Consider the following 19,259-nt stretch of genomic DNA (forward strand, 5'->3'; position numbering starts at 1 on the left):
GGTTTTAAAGTGGTTTTTTTCAAAAAATCAAATAAAAGGTGCCTAAATATAATTTTTTTCCCTTGAAAAATATCATATCGGTTCATTATTAGCCAAAATGTTTCATTTTTACCACATTTTATATCCTTGGAGTACATTCTGATGGTATATCTTTAAATGAAATAAGATTTTATAAGTGGTTTTTTTCAAAAAGTTTCATAAAAGTGGCCAGAATATATATATATATTTCATATGAAGTATCTTAGTCATTTAAAGTTATATATAAAAGCCAAAATTGCTCATTCTTACAACATTTTCTAACCTTTGGCTACATTCTGATGCTCTATCTTTAGCAAATTCATGAAGAAGGATTGCATCACACATCTAAATGTAGAGGTGTATTATCTCCTAGGGTTTCTTTTTCCCTTCACAAAGAAGCAGCTACAGTAGTGACACCATTACCTCCATCCTAATATGTGTACATTCATCTTAACTAAACCCAGAAACTTCTCCAACTCCTAATCCCATCTCGTCTGTAATCACCACAAAATTTGTTAATCGCGACAGTACCCAATTGTCTAAGGAAAATATGTTGTAAAAAAGTTTGTATGTTTTTTGTTTTTTTTTACACTAAATAAAGTGTTCCAGACTCTGCCACGAAGCTGGGCTGGAAGAGATCTCGGCAACGGGATAAGTCCAGCGGCAAAGTTCTGGTGTTCATTCATTCAGTAGTGACACCATTATGCTAGGGGCAGGTGGTCCTATAATCCAATAAAGACACCAGCTGTCCTTAAAGGACAAAGACTAGTGTACTAGTTGTTACATTACCTCACATACATTTTCATTTTCTTTCCCATAAGAAGTAGCACATCTCCTACTGTATATCACCCAGTCTTAATATTCAATTTTTTTTTTTATACTTTCACACACACACTTCTTTCACATCACACACGCCCAGTTAATCAAGGTTCTACTGTATAGTAGTAACAGATTTATGAAAAATAAATTATAATCACCCTGTATATAGCTGATTAAGTTTTGATTCCAAAATTATATAATAAGTACTGATCAGAATGACTTGAAAATTTGCATGGATACTCCTGAAGCAATGGAAGTTTCTTTCGCAAACGAAAAAAGTACAAAATGTGCAAGTAGATGATGCTGTACTTGGCCAGCAGTATAATATATTTTGTGCAACCACATCATTTCGGCACTTCCACAGCATCAGTGTGTGGATAGAACTTCTATCAAGATGCAAATTGCAATACCAGCAAAGCATTTTTTTGTGATGTTTCCATGAATTATGAAATCGTGAAATGCTATAATTAAGGTATCATTCTGCCATGACTGGCTATCATTTCCATTCTGCGAGCAAATTTCCCACATGTTGGATGATGTCATTAATTTTACATTTTTAAGTATTTTTCCCCTTTATCAAATAAAATTGAATTTTTTCAGGAATATTAATGTCAATTTTCAAGTCATTCTGACAATCGTTCTTTTTTTAGTGTTTTGAAATCAGAACCTTAGTTATAATCACCCTGTATATCGTAAATCATTGCTAATTAATCTGCATTATTTATGCTTCATTAAATACATTATATTCACCTAATTTTTATTACTTCTTGCAAAATAGCTTCCTAATTAAGTATACTGAAAGTAACTGGAGAAAAACCTTTATATATTATATGATTAATAATAACATTGAAAGAATTTTCAAACACACAGTAATCCATTGAGTTAAGCAAAAAATAATTAAATTGCAAAAGTTGGTTTTTGTTAAAATGTAATAAATATTTACTGATTAATTAGCATGGGAATAGTGTTAATTACATTATAAACATTTTATTTTAGTTAATTATTGGAAGTTTGAATGATTTTTCAGAAATTTCATTGTTTTTAATGTTAATACTATTTAAAACAAAAAAACCGGTTTAAACCAAAAAAACCCGGTTTTTTGGTTTTTTTTAAAAAAAACACGTTTTTTTTACCAAACCTGTTATATACTAACTGGAAAAACTTATCAGTAGTAGGAATAAGGGGGCATTATGTTAAAATGGTTTGTAACCTATTACTATAATAAACAGTAGATTTTTAAAATTAATGAAAAAATAAGCACATTTCAGGAAGTCAAATAAGACATACCATGAGGATCTGTTCTAGGATTAATATTGTTTGTAATTTTTATATCCATGATTTTTGTAAACTAAAGCTAAATGGCGAATTGATTTTTTTTGTTGCTGATGATACTGTGATATACGTTGAGGACACTGAAATGAAAAGACTTTTAAAAAAAAAAAAGGGAACTTAAATAAAATTAATCTATAGCTTATCAAACATAAACTGAAATTGAACATATAAAAAACGAACACATGTTTCAAAAAACCAGAAACATGAACACTAACACAGACATCTGCATTAAAATATATATAACCACTGCTAATAAAAATGTCAAGTAATTAGCTGACTTGAAAGCGAGTCACCTGTGCTATAACAGGTTGTTTCATTTTTCCACTAAAGAAGTAGTGGAATAGTAGTATATATATATATAGTAGCTTTGAAACAGCTGTCCTGTCATTAAATAGTGTATGTTTTTAACAAACATCATGGGATTTTTTTTTTTGCCTTCTACATTGTGCTAAAAAGGTAATTCCGTTATATAAAAATATATTGCATTCCAAAAACAAATAAAACACTTTTTAAAAAAAGCTACTCCTATACAGCGCCAAAAATATTGAACTATTTCTATAGCATTAAAAATACACTTAATGTTGCAAATTCCGCAAAATTCTGTCAATTACAAAAACTTAAATTATGCAGATGTAATATAGTGAGATTCATTTACTGTTAAAACAAATTCTGAATTTTAATTAAAAAAAAAACCCTTATGCTGTGATTCCTTACTATTCCACCTGAATACGTCTTAGATAAGATTAACAAGCATAATACTCTAATAAGTAACTAAAATACCATAGTAACCAACGCTGTTGCATTGCAAGAACTTCAAATTATGTATCTCATCTTAGACCTGATGGAGGGATTGTGAAATCCCTACAGGTCAGAAAGTGTATGTTTGTTTTTTTCCCTTTATTGTTTTTTGTCTATGTATCATTTGGTATTTTGATGTTCACTTGTTTTTCGTACTTTTGTTTATGTATTTTAAGTATAAAAAAAATTTCCAGACGTTTCCTGTAGAATTTAGAAATATTACTATTAGTGTTTCAAATTGCGATTTTTTTTTTTCTTCTTTTGTTGTTTGCAGAGCCGAGATCTTGCCATAGCTTATTTTTTGGTAGGTCTCACATATATGACAATCGGCGTGACATTCTTCACAACTTTCCCACTTTCTAAAGAATGCATCGAAGATGTGAGATCAATTTACTTTTTATATTCTCATAGTTATCAGTTGTATGTGCTGTATCATACACTGCAGTGCATTTTGTTTTCTCAAAAACTGTACAGTAAAGATCTTAGAGTTTTATTCAACCATCAGTAACTAGACGTTACCCTTTTTGTTAGATATTTTTAAGATATGCTTCAGATATTTGCCATCTATATTTACTTCTGTTGATCATACTAAACAAACCTCAAGCTGTGTCCTGTTTATTATATCCAGTTGCACATTGAATACCAGTGACTGATTTAACTTTATTTGTTAGAGGAGCTACTTAGCATTTGAGAACTTCAAGTTTTCAGATCACTTGTGACATCGACATCAATTGATTAAAGTCTTGCTCAGGGCATTCACAAAGAGTTTTTCAAAGAAATAAACTTTTCCGGATATTATGCCAAGTCGAAACTCAGAGGAAAAATATCCATCTGGTGTCCACCGAGAATCAAACCCAGGTCCTCTTGCAAACTGGGCAAGTGCAGTACTATATACATCAGTGGAGACACTGATGAAATAATGGAAATGAAATAAATGGCATGAAATAAGAAAGAAGCTTGCTTTCCTTATTTCATATATTGTGGCACGAGTTCTTCTTTAAGAGTGTGTAAATCACTGCCTGTAGCAGCTGTGAATTCAAGGATTATTTTTACATTTGAAAAGTGCCATAATAGTTGCTGTAAGGCTGCCTTGCTTTATATTTATACAAATTGTCTGTAATACAAATGAGTCATTTTCTCTAAATTTCTATATAAAGCATTTATTTTACAATATTTTGATATGAGGGGATTGATTCACTTTATTGTTGTTGTCAAATTCCTGGGCAAAAAGTGTTTCTGTAGTAAAAAAAATAGTCATTTTGTTCCGAGTCTAATTTATTCAGTGCTTAATATACAGGTATCCTGTAAGTGCTGATGTGGCTTTCATCTCATGAACCGTTCATCCTTGAGATATGATTTCAATTTTATAAATTCCCAAAATTGCTTCAAAAGTCATCCTGTATTAGTTTTGATAGTAAATGCAGTGTGCCACACACACAAAATTAAAAAAAATTGAAATTCTTATATGGTCCCCCCCCCCCCCCTGTTCTCTGACTTCAAATTAGAAAGTTGTTGCTCTGTCTTTTCTGAGTCCAACAAAAGTGATCCTATTTTTTTAACTGCAATATTCGCTGAGATATTAGAATATAAAATCTGAGAGAGAGAAAAGTTATGAAAGAACAGCAAAAACTAACGAACAACTCTTCTTTCCCTCATTTATACTGTCCTTTCCCAGCTTTTCTCCAATTTTTGAATTTGGATATCTTAGCAAATATTTCACTGAGAAACTAGGATTTTTTTGGCCTTAAGAAAGACAGGGCAACAACTTTCTAATTGGTAGTTAGAGGACTGGGGGACTCTATAAGAATTTAGATTTTTTTTGTGACACTTTACTTCCACTCTGGAAATTGGTACACGGTTTTTTTGAACACATTTTGAGCATTTTTCTAATTGAAACCATACCTCTATGACAAACGGTTGATGAGATTAAGGTCGCATAAGCACTTACAAAACACCCTGTATATAACTCTATCAGTCTTTTGACTAATGCTGTTCTTATTAAATCTCACTTTTCCCGGCATGTCAATAATGAACGAGACTCCAACATTCAAAAAGCTGGTGACCTTCAATTTTCATGGCATGCTTGTCTATGTGGTAGAAATACAGTACATGACCCCAGCTACTTTTTATTGTAATCAAAACAGTAATGAACTGAAGCCTTCACATAATTTTTTTTTAATGAAAAATAAGATTGTGTCACAAGTAACAATCATGGAAATCCTTAGAAAAAATAAGATTGTGTCACAAGTAACAATCATGGAAATCCTTAGAAAAAAGTTTACAGTTTTTTTTAAATAATTTCTTTCCAGAATCTTTTGAACAACTTCAGAAGCAGTGACGTCTTCGCAGCAATAACTCGAATATTCCTCCTGTTCCAAGTTTTAACTTTGTACCCACTCATCGTTTATGTCCTGAGGGTCCAGCTGTTACATTTTCTGTTCGGCTCAATATATCCAAGGTATATTATTTGCTATATCCACAGATGTTTTTCAGTAGTGAGATTCATTGTTATTTTGTCTGTCTTCGAAATTTATTAATATGACTATCCACCCCTATAAACACGAAAATGGTTAAAATTATTATGAATAAATGTTCATTGCATTTTTATGTGATGATTCAGTATAATGCTTAAAATGTCTGTGGCATTATTTGATCGATCAGCAACAAATTTTTCACGTATTTGAAGGGGAGTATACCTATCTCCAAAACTTCCGTTTATTTCTTGCTGAACATAATCACTTGTTCATTCTGATATCTACGAAAATAAAAGTTATTAGTAGAGCCTGGATTATTTGCATATTTTGGTCTTTTTTAGCATTAATGCATATAAATGCATAAAATAAATGAATTAATCAGAATAAGTGCATATATTTTTGACGGTTTATTTAAACTCACTCAATTTTTTTTTGTACTTTTTCAAATATATAAATATTGTTCACAGTATTTTCATGAAATCAGTGATATCATCTCCCCTCAGTTGAAATTTAGTAAATTAATACATATTTATAAATGTAATTTACAAATATTAACCGTTTTATTGTAAGGCTATATATATATATTTCTAGAGATATGTCAAAGTGTTAAATGTTTTTAGAAATAGTGTCGAAATTCTTTTGTTACTGGTATTTTTGTTATTCAGCAGCTACAACAAACTGAAAATTAAAAAATGCCTGAATACAAAATATGTAGAAGTTATTTGCATATGCAGTGTGTGTGTATATATATATATACACATATGAGGGGATATTTTTTTTGTAAATGAATACATATGCACTAAGAAATGGGAAAGATGAATTTTAAAAACACATCTTTTTTTTTCTTTTTTTGTGGATAGTGATTTTTTTAATGCATATTTTCTCATTTTTGCACATATTTCGGAATTTTTGACTTTTAAAGATTTATAGTGCATATTCTGGGGTGTTTAATGCATATTTTTGGATTCCCATACACATTTTGTATTTTAAGTGCACATTTTGTATTTGTAAGTGTATTTTTGCATTTTTAAGTGCATATAATTTATGCATAAAACTTGTGAGAGACCAATTGTCAGACACATGACCATTGTTTTTCCACATATGGCTGTGATACATAAATGAAATTAATTTTTCTTTTGTTAAAACATAATTACACTCTTATCTGTACAATGAACACGATACATCATAATGGTGAACCGTGCAATCATCATCCTTCCAATCTCTAAGTGTCTTCCCCTTTTTTATCTTCTTTTAGGAATGAGAAGTCCTCTAACCAGTTCAACTGTGATGCATTGAGAACCAATGCATTCCATTACTATCTACTGTCATTGGATAGATAGTTCCGTTTCCGATCTACTGTCATTCTGTTAAAAATTCAACTTTTACTTTAACCTATACTTCCTACATTCACTTACTGTCACTTGATATAGGGTTGCACATTGTCCAAAGACCTTTATTTCCTATCCATCATCCAGAGATGCTTCCTGAGAACAATTGCTCATCATTCCCCCTTCCACACATCTTCTCACACTATCAAAAAATCCTCCTTGTTTATATACTTCACCATTATTTTCTTTCAATTTTTATGTTCAAGGCAATAAAATTACACATGTTCTCAGATAACATACAACTGACTTCCATTAACCACAAATATAATACCCGTACACATAATGTACTACCCTACTGCAGTTTGCACTAGGGGCGTCGGAAGTGTTTCAAACCTGTGGGTGCCCGTCTTGAGATTCATGTAGGAAATTTCGATTTTTGAATAAATTCTGTGGGTGTTCAGACCCATTCTACAAACTTCCGTGGGTGCTCGAGCACCCACAGCTCCAATGCCACTGGTTTGCACTAATATGATTCTCATCAATATTAATAATACGAGCTCACGCTGTTGGAATATACTACACACTACTTTAAGAGAAATCAATAGCCAACACATGTTTGAAGTCCATTTAAAAATCTATTTAACACAATAGCCATAAGAGATTTAGTACATTTATTTTTTATCTCATTATAATAGCATCAATTTATAGGATTTTTTTTTCAACTTTTTATTTTTCTGATTGCGTTTGTCAACCCTTCTTATCGGCCACAGAGCTAGTCAGGGCATTTATATGCCCTTTTCTCTGTGGTTCGACTGTACATGTTCAATTTATATATTTTTAATGCTCTTATTTGTATCAAGAATCTTATAAGTTTTATAATGCTCTGTAATTTTTTCAATGTATGGGAATAAAATTGAAATTCAATGTACGCCAGGACTTGACAAATTGCAAAAAGATCTAGGTGCCAAATATTTTTTTCCCACAAAAAACCAGATCAAAAATAGTTTTTTTGACTTTTCCAGGACATAGTTTCTGTCTTTGTTATTAATAGATATGCTGATATAAATTCCAAAATTTCTGTATTGTCCTCAGAATCTAATTTACTAACCACACATAACCTGGGATTTGTCAATCCCGGATGTATGCATGTGTACTGTAGGGGGTTCTCAAACTTTTATTATTCCTGGCTTCTTTGTCTCTTTCAAAGTTTATTCATAGTTCCCCGGTTTAATCTAATATATGCAATTCAATGCACTGAACAGGCACACAATACCAACAGCTTACCGTAGCACCCCTGGGAGCCACGACTCACAACTACGAGAACTGGTGTATACAGTAGATCGCAAAGTGTTGATTTTCATCTTTCTTCTTGCTTGACTACCACACATATGATTCCAACTTGATGTTATTTTCTCATTTCAGCATCTATCACGTCCTGGTTCTGAACGCAATTGTTTTGACTGTCTGCATTTTATTTGCTATATTCTTGCCAAAAGTAGGAACTATTATAAGGTGAGAAAAAAAATTGTGGAGTTTATTTTTTTAGGTATTACATAATGTATTTTTCCTAAATACAGTAAAACCTCTCTTAACGGGCAATCCCTCTTTTATGGCCAAGTAATATTTTCCCCGTAGAATAAAAGTGTACATTTCAAACCCCTGATTAATGGTCACCCCTCTTTTATGGACAAATTTCTTTGTTCCACCTTTGTCCGCAAAAGAGAGGTTTTACTGTAGTAAATATGATTCAGAGTACTCACAGATTCAACTAATACCTTCATATCTTCTCCCAAGAAAATAATGATATTCCTATCCATATCAGAAAATTTTTTTATCTCTTATTCAAAATATGTCTCCCACATCTTTGGACAAGAGCTCTTTGCAGGGTGCAACATACTGAAACACTCCCAGTTTATTTTAATATTCCCAATGAAATAGCTTGCAGACGATAATAAGGAAACACACACACAGAGAAATAATTTTTTTGACTTGAGCAATTTTTATTACTATTTTACATTTAATTGTCAAATCTAAATTTTCATCAGTCAAATAGTTACGGTTCTTAAATGAATAATTTTGTAAAATATTACACAAAATCAAAATATCTTAGCTCAAAATGTCTCATCAACTTGATGACATCTAGGAAGTCACGAATAATATCTTCTTTCCTGCAACTACAAGTGTGATATGAACATGTCATGGAATCAAGGAGGCTGTGTTAACATACCGCTTTCCCCATGTCAGTTAACACTCATGATTGCATTGATGAAACTGAGAGTTTGCACAGCTGTACCACCTTCGTGTTAGATAACATGCAAGCAAGATGGACGGTAACAATCTATCCGTATTCGTACTAGCTACTAACGTTATCCATCTTGTTGTGCCAGCCATCTCATACCAAAATGATAGCCGCATTCTTTATCCCTTTACCCACACAATTATTCTAGACATCCCCAGCAACAGATGATTTGCCATCAAGTTGTGTCCGACCAAGAACCTGATCTTTAGACTAGAGCTCTATGACATTTGATCGCATTGCAGATCTAGACCCTACTGAAATCAGATGCCCAATGGCACTTATTATATTAGTATATGACTAAGATGAGAAAAAATGAAGAAAACATTAGTGAGAGCGATAACAACGTACAAATGGTATACATAAAGAAAAATGATCAATTATCCCAATTACATTGCCAGAACCAATCGTGTCTGAGTGAGGAAAATCAACATATTCTACCGATACATTTCGAGAAACTTTAATACTAGTTTGCATAAACATTTAACAGTGTAAAACTGAAAAATCATCAATAGAAATCTGGCAACAGTAAAATTAAACGATTGAAAATGTGACCAGTTATCAACATAGTTAGGCCCATTTTACCAATGAAATAATTTAAGTTATCATTCAGATGGAGGTCTGCTGCCAACCACCAGTATGAGAGGTAAACAACTTTACATGAATTCTACATTTCATATAATGTCTAAACACCCCCCCCCCCCCCACAATTTAGAAAAAACAATTCTCACAATATGTAAATACAATTCCAAATAATGACTCTCCATGGGATTTTCTTCTAGGAATATCATCTTGTCACTTTACAAGGGGTTTTGCTAATACAATTACATACTCTAGTGTGATTTGTCTTTTTATATATATGCTCCTGCCAAAGCCTGAAATTGGCCAGTTCGCAACGGGAGGCGGCAACTTTGTGAATTGGCCAATTTCATTAAATATTGACCCGTCCAATGTCCAAAATTCTGAGATTGGCCGACCAGTTTGCAAAGTGGCTGGTAATCCCTGGCCAAAGTCAGATAACAAAAGACATGATTCGAGATCATTGTCAAGTTGCTGTATTTTTTTGTGATAATTATATCCATGTTAGTTAACCCATCAAACTGCAATCACGATGCGTAATAATTTTTTCTCTCCAAAATTTGGCAAAAAAAAATTCACTTTATTTCCTATTTCCTCTCATCATATGGAGCCATAGGCGCATGCATAATTTTCTCGGGGGGGGGGGGTTCCGATTATCCTTCTGGAGGGGGGTTACGTTTTCCCCTTCAAAATAACACTAGAATCTTGGCTGGTGGCGGTGGGTTAGAACCCCAAACCCCCCCCCCCCTTGCGTACGGCAATGCATGGAACTAATCCAGTGCAGTTTAGATATGTATCTCATGTTGGGAATGAAACAAAATGTATTTGGCTCCCACTGGGCCATGTTACATGACCACATCGAGCTTTGGCCAGGGATCTCTAGATATTTCTTGAAATGGCTGGCCAAAGTCTGAATCATTTCTGCAATCTGACTTAGGCCAAAACTCTGAGCCTATTTGCGAATTTTGGCAGTAACATATATACATATGAAATTGCAGTGAAGTCAGGGTGCTCTTAACACATGGGGGGGGGGGAATCACCCAAGCATTGCTCAGGGACCGGGCACGGTAGCTGGTCGATAAGATGCTCGCCTAAAGTACCAAAGGATGTTTAGAGGTATCACGAGTTCGATACCCAGTTCGTCCTTGTCAGAAAACTTTCCTGACACAGGGGTGCAACAAAAAACGGCGACTTAACCGCAGCAAAAATTGCTACAGCAGCGAGTCCCCCATCGAGGGGTTAGCGCACCAACCTCTCAATGAGCATGAAAAACAAGCCTGCCATTCGGAATCGGCAATAAATTGTAGGTCCCAGTCTAATTAGCCCTCGTGTGCAGAAAATGACCGTGGTGCGACAAAAATGATCAAAAGATCAAATTGCTCAGGGACCTCTACATACCTCCCATAGCAATGGACATGAAATCTATTAGACTTGTAAGAAGCTTTAGTCCGTTTCTAGACCTGCAGGTAGTGATATTTCCATATTAAATTATTCCATAATTAGCTCTTGAATGATGCACTGAAGTAATTACATAAATCTATGACTTTTTTGTTGCGTGTCTTAAGAAACAAAGATATTGTCTTGTCAATGGAGTTGTTTTGATATGATTTTTCTTTTGATAGATTCTGCGGAGCATTTGCCGGACTGGTCTACATATTTACATTGCCGTGTCTCGCTTACCTGAAAGCTCTCAAGAACAAGAACGCCCTACCTACTTCTACTCTAGTGATTCACGTCATTATAATGATTTTTGGATTCTGCAGTTTCGTTGCGCAGTTTGTCGTTTCTTGAACTTTCCAGTTTTAGCTGTTTTGTTTGCGTATCGTTTTTAAACATTATTATTATATTTGTTCCGTTATTTATTTATTAAGTACCTGGCCGAGTCTTCTTTTTTTGATAGAATTGGAGCAAAAAAACCAGTGTCGTACTGTTATCAGATGTTTGATGGTGATCATTATTATTAATACATGTGCAGCTCTTATATCGCTGTTTAATGCTGAAGAAAATGGATCTGTTGTTTTAGGTGTAATCTACTTATCATTGAAACTGTAATTTTGAGCATAGTTGTGGATGGGAAACTTCGCTGTATGTTATTACACCTTTATGGCTCAATTTGTCCATGATGAGTTACCTCGTAATGAGATCAAAAATTGTGTAAAGAGTCGTAGCTCTTGTGTCTAAATTGCTGTGATGTAACATCGTAGCAAATTCATTTGAATTTGAATTTTCTGGTTTCGGTTTCATTGAGCTGTTTCCCATTCATAGCAAGTCTTTTTTATTCACTAATCCCTTGCAGAGCTTCAGACTCGAAACAAGGCTGTGGTTTTTGAGTTGATCGACTATCATGATGAACATGTACATAACTGCCAAGTGTTCTGAATTTCTACACTATCTTCTCTGGACTCCCGAAAAATTCTCATATTTCCTGAATTTTGGTCATGATTGTAAAAAATCCCTACTTTTAGGGGAAATTATTCCCAAAGAATTGTAAAAAGACATGCTTTCATTTTTAATACCCGAAATGAGATGTCACAAGCGTAATGTAAATTGTTGCATTGCCATTGCACCAAATCGCAAAAAAAAAAAAATTTCATTTTCGGGGGGCAAGAAAGAGCCAGTTTGCCAAACAGCCAGTGTCAATTTGGCCTTGTGACATCTGAAATTGGTAAGATAACTTGTATTGGTTTTGACCATATGTACTGTTGAATCTGTAGTACATCATGTCTTGTTTGGAGCTGATGACAATTTTTTTGTTTGCATGCTTTCATTTGAAAGTAATAATGACAGGTAATTCACCAACCTTCTAGTTCGCGCTGTTTGGCTCAGATCGGTGATGGCTTGCACGATGCCACGTTTTTGCAAAGGAGAAAATCCCTAAAATTTTACTTTCATTTCTGAAAAATCCTTACATTGTTTTCCAAAAGTCCCCAGTGGAACTTCGGTTAACAAGCTTAACATTCTACCATTCGTTATCCGAATCGCTCGTGTATCAAATCAAACTTCCCTATATGAAATAATTAGAAACACTGTACCACAATTATTCATTCACATAAAAATGACTAATGAAAAAACAATATTCAATCAATAAGAAAAACAATAATATAAATAATGGCGCCATAAATAAAAATACAATACCATAACATTTTTACACATTAACTCTAAACGAGACAAGTGAGAAGAAGACTATCATTTAGGACAATTGGATTGACAGACTTTGTTGTCCCTTCAAGTCAGTTGTCTTCTTCATTTGTGTGACTGAAAGAGAACCTATCCAATGATACTTGCTTTTGCCTCATTTTTAGGATTGCTTTAAAATGAAAAACTCTTGCACACTGCTATAGCTTTATTTGGGTATTCTTTACAAAATTTTGCTCGGCTCCCCCACGTATAACACATCTCTGTAATCTTCATTTGAAGTGAGGGATTCCTCCTCATTTCTCTTTTCTCTTCCTCAGACAAAATCCCATCCATGAGCTCTTGCTGTGTTGCACGCATGGACATCCATCAGTTTGTCTGTGGTCAACTCCTAGCCATGTTCTTGAATGTCGTCTTCATTCAAGTGGAGGTAGACTTGAAAGTCTGAGGAGAGAGCGCGATGATGTCAAAATTCATACATTAGATCAGTGTCTGCTTTACCTTTGATGCTGATGGGGGCGGGGGGGGGGGCTCACCCGTGTATCTCCGCCGGTGGTCTTCCCTATGGGCATAATTTCTTCAATGACTGGTGGCTCCTGTTCATGAGCTAGCCCCTCGACGTCATGCTTAATAATGCAATCAGTCCACAGTTTTCTCCAAGCTGAATTTCACAAATAAAAACTTCAAGTCCACATGCATACGTGTGGTTACCAGAACTGGACAAATCTGAAAAAATTTAAATTCCTGGTTGGACATGTAACTTTAAGAAATACATGCCCGAAGCAATATTTTACATGTCTGCAAAAACATTGCTTCTTATATTATTAGATTTACTTAAATTTTTCACATGCATTCAAAACCGTTCTGCTATATAATGCAGATAATATGGAAAATTAAGAGCATTGGGCTCTTAATATCATAAAAAAAGACTGGTACCTACACTAACCTTAACAAATGCAACCAATGAGGATATCGGTCATACTTGAGTAAATGCAACCAATAAGTAGTGGTTGCATTTGTAAAGTTTTGTATGAAAAAACTATTTTAATAAAACTTTTATAGTGTGGGTGTTTTTTAAACAAAATTTCTCCCTTTTCATATAATAATTTCCTCACACAATTCAAAATAAATGTGTGCCATCTATTGATGAATATACTTTCTCAATTAAGTCAATGATGAGAAATTTAGTAATGAATTTAAATAATGAAAAAAATATATATTTGCATTTCTCATTTGTTTGATGAACTCTTAAAATTTCCCATAAACCTTAGAAGTTTTCCTCTTATTTTTCAGATGCCTGATGTAGGCATGTGGTAAAAAAAATACATGCGTGAGCAGAATTTTTACATGCCTCTGGCATATCGGGTAATACATTTATCTATCCCTGGTGGTTACAATGCTACATCTAGTTTTGTATTGTAAACAGTCACGCTCACACATGTGCACATTTTTCATGTGAGGCATGCTGACTTTCTCCCTGTAACCAGATCATGCCCTGCCACTCTGAAAGTATGCTTACTGGATATTGTAGGAGAGAACATTTAACACAGTTCCACAGTATGTGTATGGACGAAAGCGAGAAACAATCAGCTCAGTTGTGGTAACGTGAAACTAAATAAACAAAGCGCAAAATTTCGCTCATAAATGTGAATCATCCTTCTTTAACACTGTGTCAAATTTTTGCTTGTTAACTAAAGTTTCGCTGTAATTTTTATACAGAATTTGGATCAGCATTAAAACTCCCTAATTCTGATTCTCCAAAGTTGGCAACAACGTGCATGTTGTTCGTCTCTTCAAGAGCCAATGCAATTTCATTGTTAGTTTGTTCATCATTGCCAGAAATTTCGAATGTTCTCATTGCAAGAAAAAATTGTTTTTTTATTATTGTGATTTTGCTTTTTTTAACCTCTCTTAGAACATAATATTAGCCGCAAAAGCAATCAACTGAAGCATTCTGTGATGTGATTTGTGTAAATGAATGCATAATTTTCTTTTTACGATGGTCATGACTGTAATTTTTCGAATCTCTTACAACAAATTTCAGATCTGTAATGAACTCTGATGTAAGTGTAAATACTCGATAATGAGAGAATCAATTATAGGTACTGTAAATATATGTGTAATTTTTTTACCCCCGTTTTTTTTTTTTTTAATGTTATATTTTTTCGAATAAATTTCATAAGGCAGTTTATATGTATCGATTATTTATTTTCTTGCATTGAATTTCCTATGATACAGTCAAATTTGTTATAACGACATCAAAGATTCCACGAAATTTTGTTGTTACATCCGAGGTTGAGGTTTTAAGACCTTTTTTTGATGAAAAACTTAATCAGACGCAATCACATTTATTTATTTACACTAACATCCCCAAAAGGCATGAAATGCGATGACACTGGAAAAGTAATTATGAAATAATAATGATAATAAGAAATAAAAATAGAAGAATAGTCACTTCCCATACGTAGCCAGGTCCAAATCTTCAATAGCGGAAGCAAATCTTGTGTAGTAGGCACATACAAATTTGAATAGCACCATAAATGCAGCTTGAGGTGCATTTATAGTTTTGCTGCCTGTGTGGGTCTAATGAATTTGGCCGCCCCCTTTCATTCTAGTCCATTACACTTTCTTTCTTTGAATTTGCCAGTTCACTGCGTCTGTAGTCACTCTTTTAGTCATTCCCATGCTTGTACACTGTTTTGATCACTCATTGACCTGGTTCCTCGCTCCATAGGTCATTCACATGCTTCCTCACGCTCCAAATCACTTTTGCTTATTCACACTCTAGGTCACTCACATGCTTGCTTACGCTCCAATTCACTCACGTGCTTACATACTGCTTTTGTCACTCACATGCTTGCACAGGCTTTAGGTCACTCGCTGAACTGGTCCTTTGCTTTACAGATCACTCGTTTGGTCATTCACATGTTTGCTTACTCAAGTCACTCTTTTTCTCACTCACATGCTTGCACTCTCTCTAGGTCATTCACTAGTGACACAATTTCTTGCTGTCTGGGTAGATTTATTGAGATTTATACAAATTTTGCCACCCTCCCCCGCATGCTACCAATTTTCTTGGCCACTTATTTCTCAAATTTACCACCCCCTCTGAACTTGCCGTTCTGAGCTATATCCCCTCTCCCACATGTAAATATGCCACTGGGCACATACAAGTTCTGATGGCAGATTGTTCCATATTCTTGCAACATGGCATCTGTACCCGTGGGAAAAGCAGTTTCTTCTGGGCGTTGGTATTCTTATTTTGAAGTGATGCGTACCGAGGAATAACTCTTACCTAAGATAAACCATTTGGTGGACCAACTTATAGCACATCCGTGCAGCAATTCTAAATAACAGTGGCAATATCACTAGCCACTCATGCCAGCTATTTCTTTGGTAAAGGACCTCTGTTACTTTTTGAGGAGCTTTATGTCCTTAACTCGACTAGAGTGGGGGGAACGTACACACAGAAAGGTATGACAACTGTATATGCATCACATTTGTGGTATGCCGTACAACTATGCCATGATAATGTTCAGTGAAATCCAGGATGAGGCTCGTTATTTTGCAATACCTTAATCCACGCATGCACCTCTATTGCTATAACTTTTCATTATCTATAGTAGTCTTTGAGGCAAAGACCTATGGGGGGGGGGAGAAGGCATGGCCCTAAGCTGTAGGACCAGACCTGGGCTCTGTCCAGTAGGAAATTTAAGAATTCCCCCCCCCCCTTTAAGGTGGAGCCATAGTGGGGAGGATTGAGCATGCTCAAGTGCCACTCTAAGTCCCGGACCCTCCTGCCTGCAGTCCAGCTTTCCTAACCCTCAGTTTTTTTTTTTGTTTTTTTTTTATATAATGGGGACTCCTCGGGATCTGGGCCAAGTCAGACTTTTCCCAGGCTTCTCAATAATGAATTTATATCGTGAAAATATTGAAAACCATCCAGAGCCCTACAATAGTAGGGGCCATGTTTAAAATGCAAAAAGGAATCAGTTTTGGGACCCTAAAATTTTGTGGGTCCTCTGGGCTTGAGCCCGATTTGCCCTTGAGCAGGGCTCCAACTATGGGGGGGGGGGTGCAGGTGGATCTGGTGCGTCGGACTAGAAGGGGCGCAAATTTCACTCTTTAACCTCTCCTTCAACGTTATGGGGCGCACACAAATGTGTGCTGGCCTCGGCTGACCAAGCATCTAGTAGCGGCCCTGCCATTGAGAGAAACAGACTGAGATCTTCAGCGGGCCACTGATCAGATTTTTCACAGGCTGCACCCCGGCATAGGCGGATATAGACTTGGAAGTCTGGAAGGGGGGGGGCAAGATGATGATGATGTCAATTCATCTTCACCTTTGATGCTGGGGGGGGGGGGCAATGCCTCCCCACGCCCTTCCGTATCTCCGCCCATGCACCCCAGCCACAATCAGGAGGGAGCAAGCAGGACTGGTGCTCCAGTCACACTGAACCATAGAGGGCGCAAATTTCACCTATGTCTCTCCTTCAGGGGGGGGGGGGGTTGGTTGGCACCAAAATTCGTGCTCAATCCGGCTGACCAAGCATTTCTAAAACCGGGTTTTCCTAGGAGTAGAATTTCTGCGCCGTGAGCAGCGTGAAAACGCTGATTGGTTAAAAACTGGATATTCAGGTTTTTTTTGACCAATCAGTTTTCACGCTGCACGCACTGTAGAAGCAATACCTTCTCTAGCATGCTCTAGAACAGTGGTTCTCAACCTTTTTTTTGTCCATGGCCCCTTTCAACCATTTCTCATTCCTATGGCTCCCTCTTGCGAACATTAATTATTTTCTACCCCCCCCCCGACTCCCGCGGGCCGTTTTTCCATTAGAAGATAGTTATTCAAAATTGTCTGAAGTATATAAATATGTTTGAATTTAATTTGATTAATATTTAATTTATGAAAATAACGAAAGAGCAAAATAAACGTAATAGAATACAGTAAAAAAATTAGAATAAATTATTTTCAATCAATCTAAACTCGGCGCTTGAAGACGGCACAATGTCATCAAGTTACTGTAAATACAAATACAACACCACAACAGGCAAAACGCCCGACGTGGTGGCTGAGAAAAAGATGTCCATAAAAATATGGATGTCATATATTTCAAAAATACAGCAACCCAATTAAAAATGCAATTAACAAAAATTATAAACAATATATATATATGCATGATAGAATACTATACAATGCCCATAAAGAATATTATGGTTGCCTTAATCTAAGAATGGATCGAGCTTCTCGATTTACCCCAACATGTTTGTCGTATTTTTTTTTAAAACGTGTCAACTGTGTTACAATCTACTACCTCCGATGGTAAGCTATTCCATTTATTAACAACCCTATTAGAGAAAAATTCCCTGCGACACCACAACCTTGCGTTGTCCCTCACCAATCGATATTGTTGTCCCCTTGTAAAAGCAGTCGATTGGCGGTGTACTAAAAGTTCATGGTCCATCCTATCCATCCCATTGAAAATTTTGAATACATCGATCATATCTCCTCGACACCTGTGTTCATCCAATGTAAACATATTCAAAAAATGAAGTCTCTCTTCATAACTCAAGCCCCGTGTGCCAATAAGGACACGCGTAGCTCTTCTCTGCACCCCTTCAACCAAGTGTATGTGCCTCTGTAGGTATGGTCCCCAAAACCTTACAGCATACTCCAGTCCATGACGAACTAAGCCTCGAAAAAGCGGAAGAATGACTTTAGGAGAACGTGAAGAGACCTTTTTGAAAATAAGACCAAGCATTCTATTAGATTTTTTGACCACCGCTGAACAATGTTCAGAAAACCTAAGCCGCTCGTCAATGAGAATTCCTTCTGGAAATCAAGGTAAACAACATCTACATTTTTGCTCTTACCCAAAGCCTTAGTCACGTGATCATAGAAGCAAAGGAGGTTATTTACACATGACTTCCCCTTCCTGAACCCATGCTGATTATCCGACAATACATTATTCTCGCCTATCCACTTCACAAACTGCCTTTTGATGATAATTTCCAAAATTTTCGAGATGGAGCTCGTCAAACTCACTGGACGATAATTGGACACCGCTTCTCTACTACCCTTCTTAAATATCGGAACAACATTAGCAAGTTTCCAATCCCTTGGGACGATACCCTCAGCAACACTACTCCTATATATCTGTGCGACTGGCCCCAACAATTCGTTAGCACATTCCCTGAGGACCCTGGGATTGATATCATCTGATACTGGTGCTTTTCTTGCACATACATTTCTTAGAAGATTTAGGACCTCCACGTGTTGCACTTGAATATCGTTGAGGGTTTTATTACCCCATGCAACACCCGTATATCGAATAACATTATCTCCATTAAAAACCGACGCGAAAAAGTCATTGAAAGCACTACGCATGTCTTCATTGCTCTCTAACCTAGAGCCTCCTATCGAGAGGGGGCCAACTGTCCCCTTACATCCATTATTGACATATCGAAAAAATGATTTTG

General features: G+C 35.6%; 1 protein-coding gene across 2 annotated transcripts in view; it reads left to right on the plus strand.

Moving 5' to 3' along the window:
* Positions 1-14,970, plus strand: part of LOC149065332 (sodium-coupled neutral amino acid transporter 9 homolog) — a 61,075-nt gene extending 46,105 nt beyond the window's left edge. For both annotated transcript variants that reach the window (XM_089254126.1, XM_089254125.1), the window contains exons 11-14: positions 3,242-3,346; positions 5,277-5,425; positions 8,192-8,281; positions 11,267-14,970. In XM_089254126.1, the coding sequence (XP_089110252.1) occupies positions 3,242-3,346; positions 5,277-5,425; positions 8,192-8,281; positions 11,267-11,435 (513 nt within the window). In that variant the 3' untranslated portion in view covers positions 11,436-14,970. The remainder of the gene's footprint in view (positions 1-3,241; positions 3,347-5,276; positions 5,426-8,191; positions 8,282-11,266) is intronic.
* Positions 14,971-19,259: the final 4,289 nt, after the last annotated feature.

The sequence above is a fragment of the Pholcus phalangioides genome, unplaced genomic scaffold, assembly GCF_987345545.1.
Source record: "Pholcus phalangioides strain wild (caught in Gottingen) unplaced genomic scaffold, Ppha-v1.0 ptg000040l_1, whole genome shotgun sequence".
Classification (NCBI taxonomy): Eukaryota; Metazoa; Arthropoda; class Arachnida; order Araneae; family Pholcidae; genus Pholcus; species Pholcus phalangioides.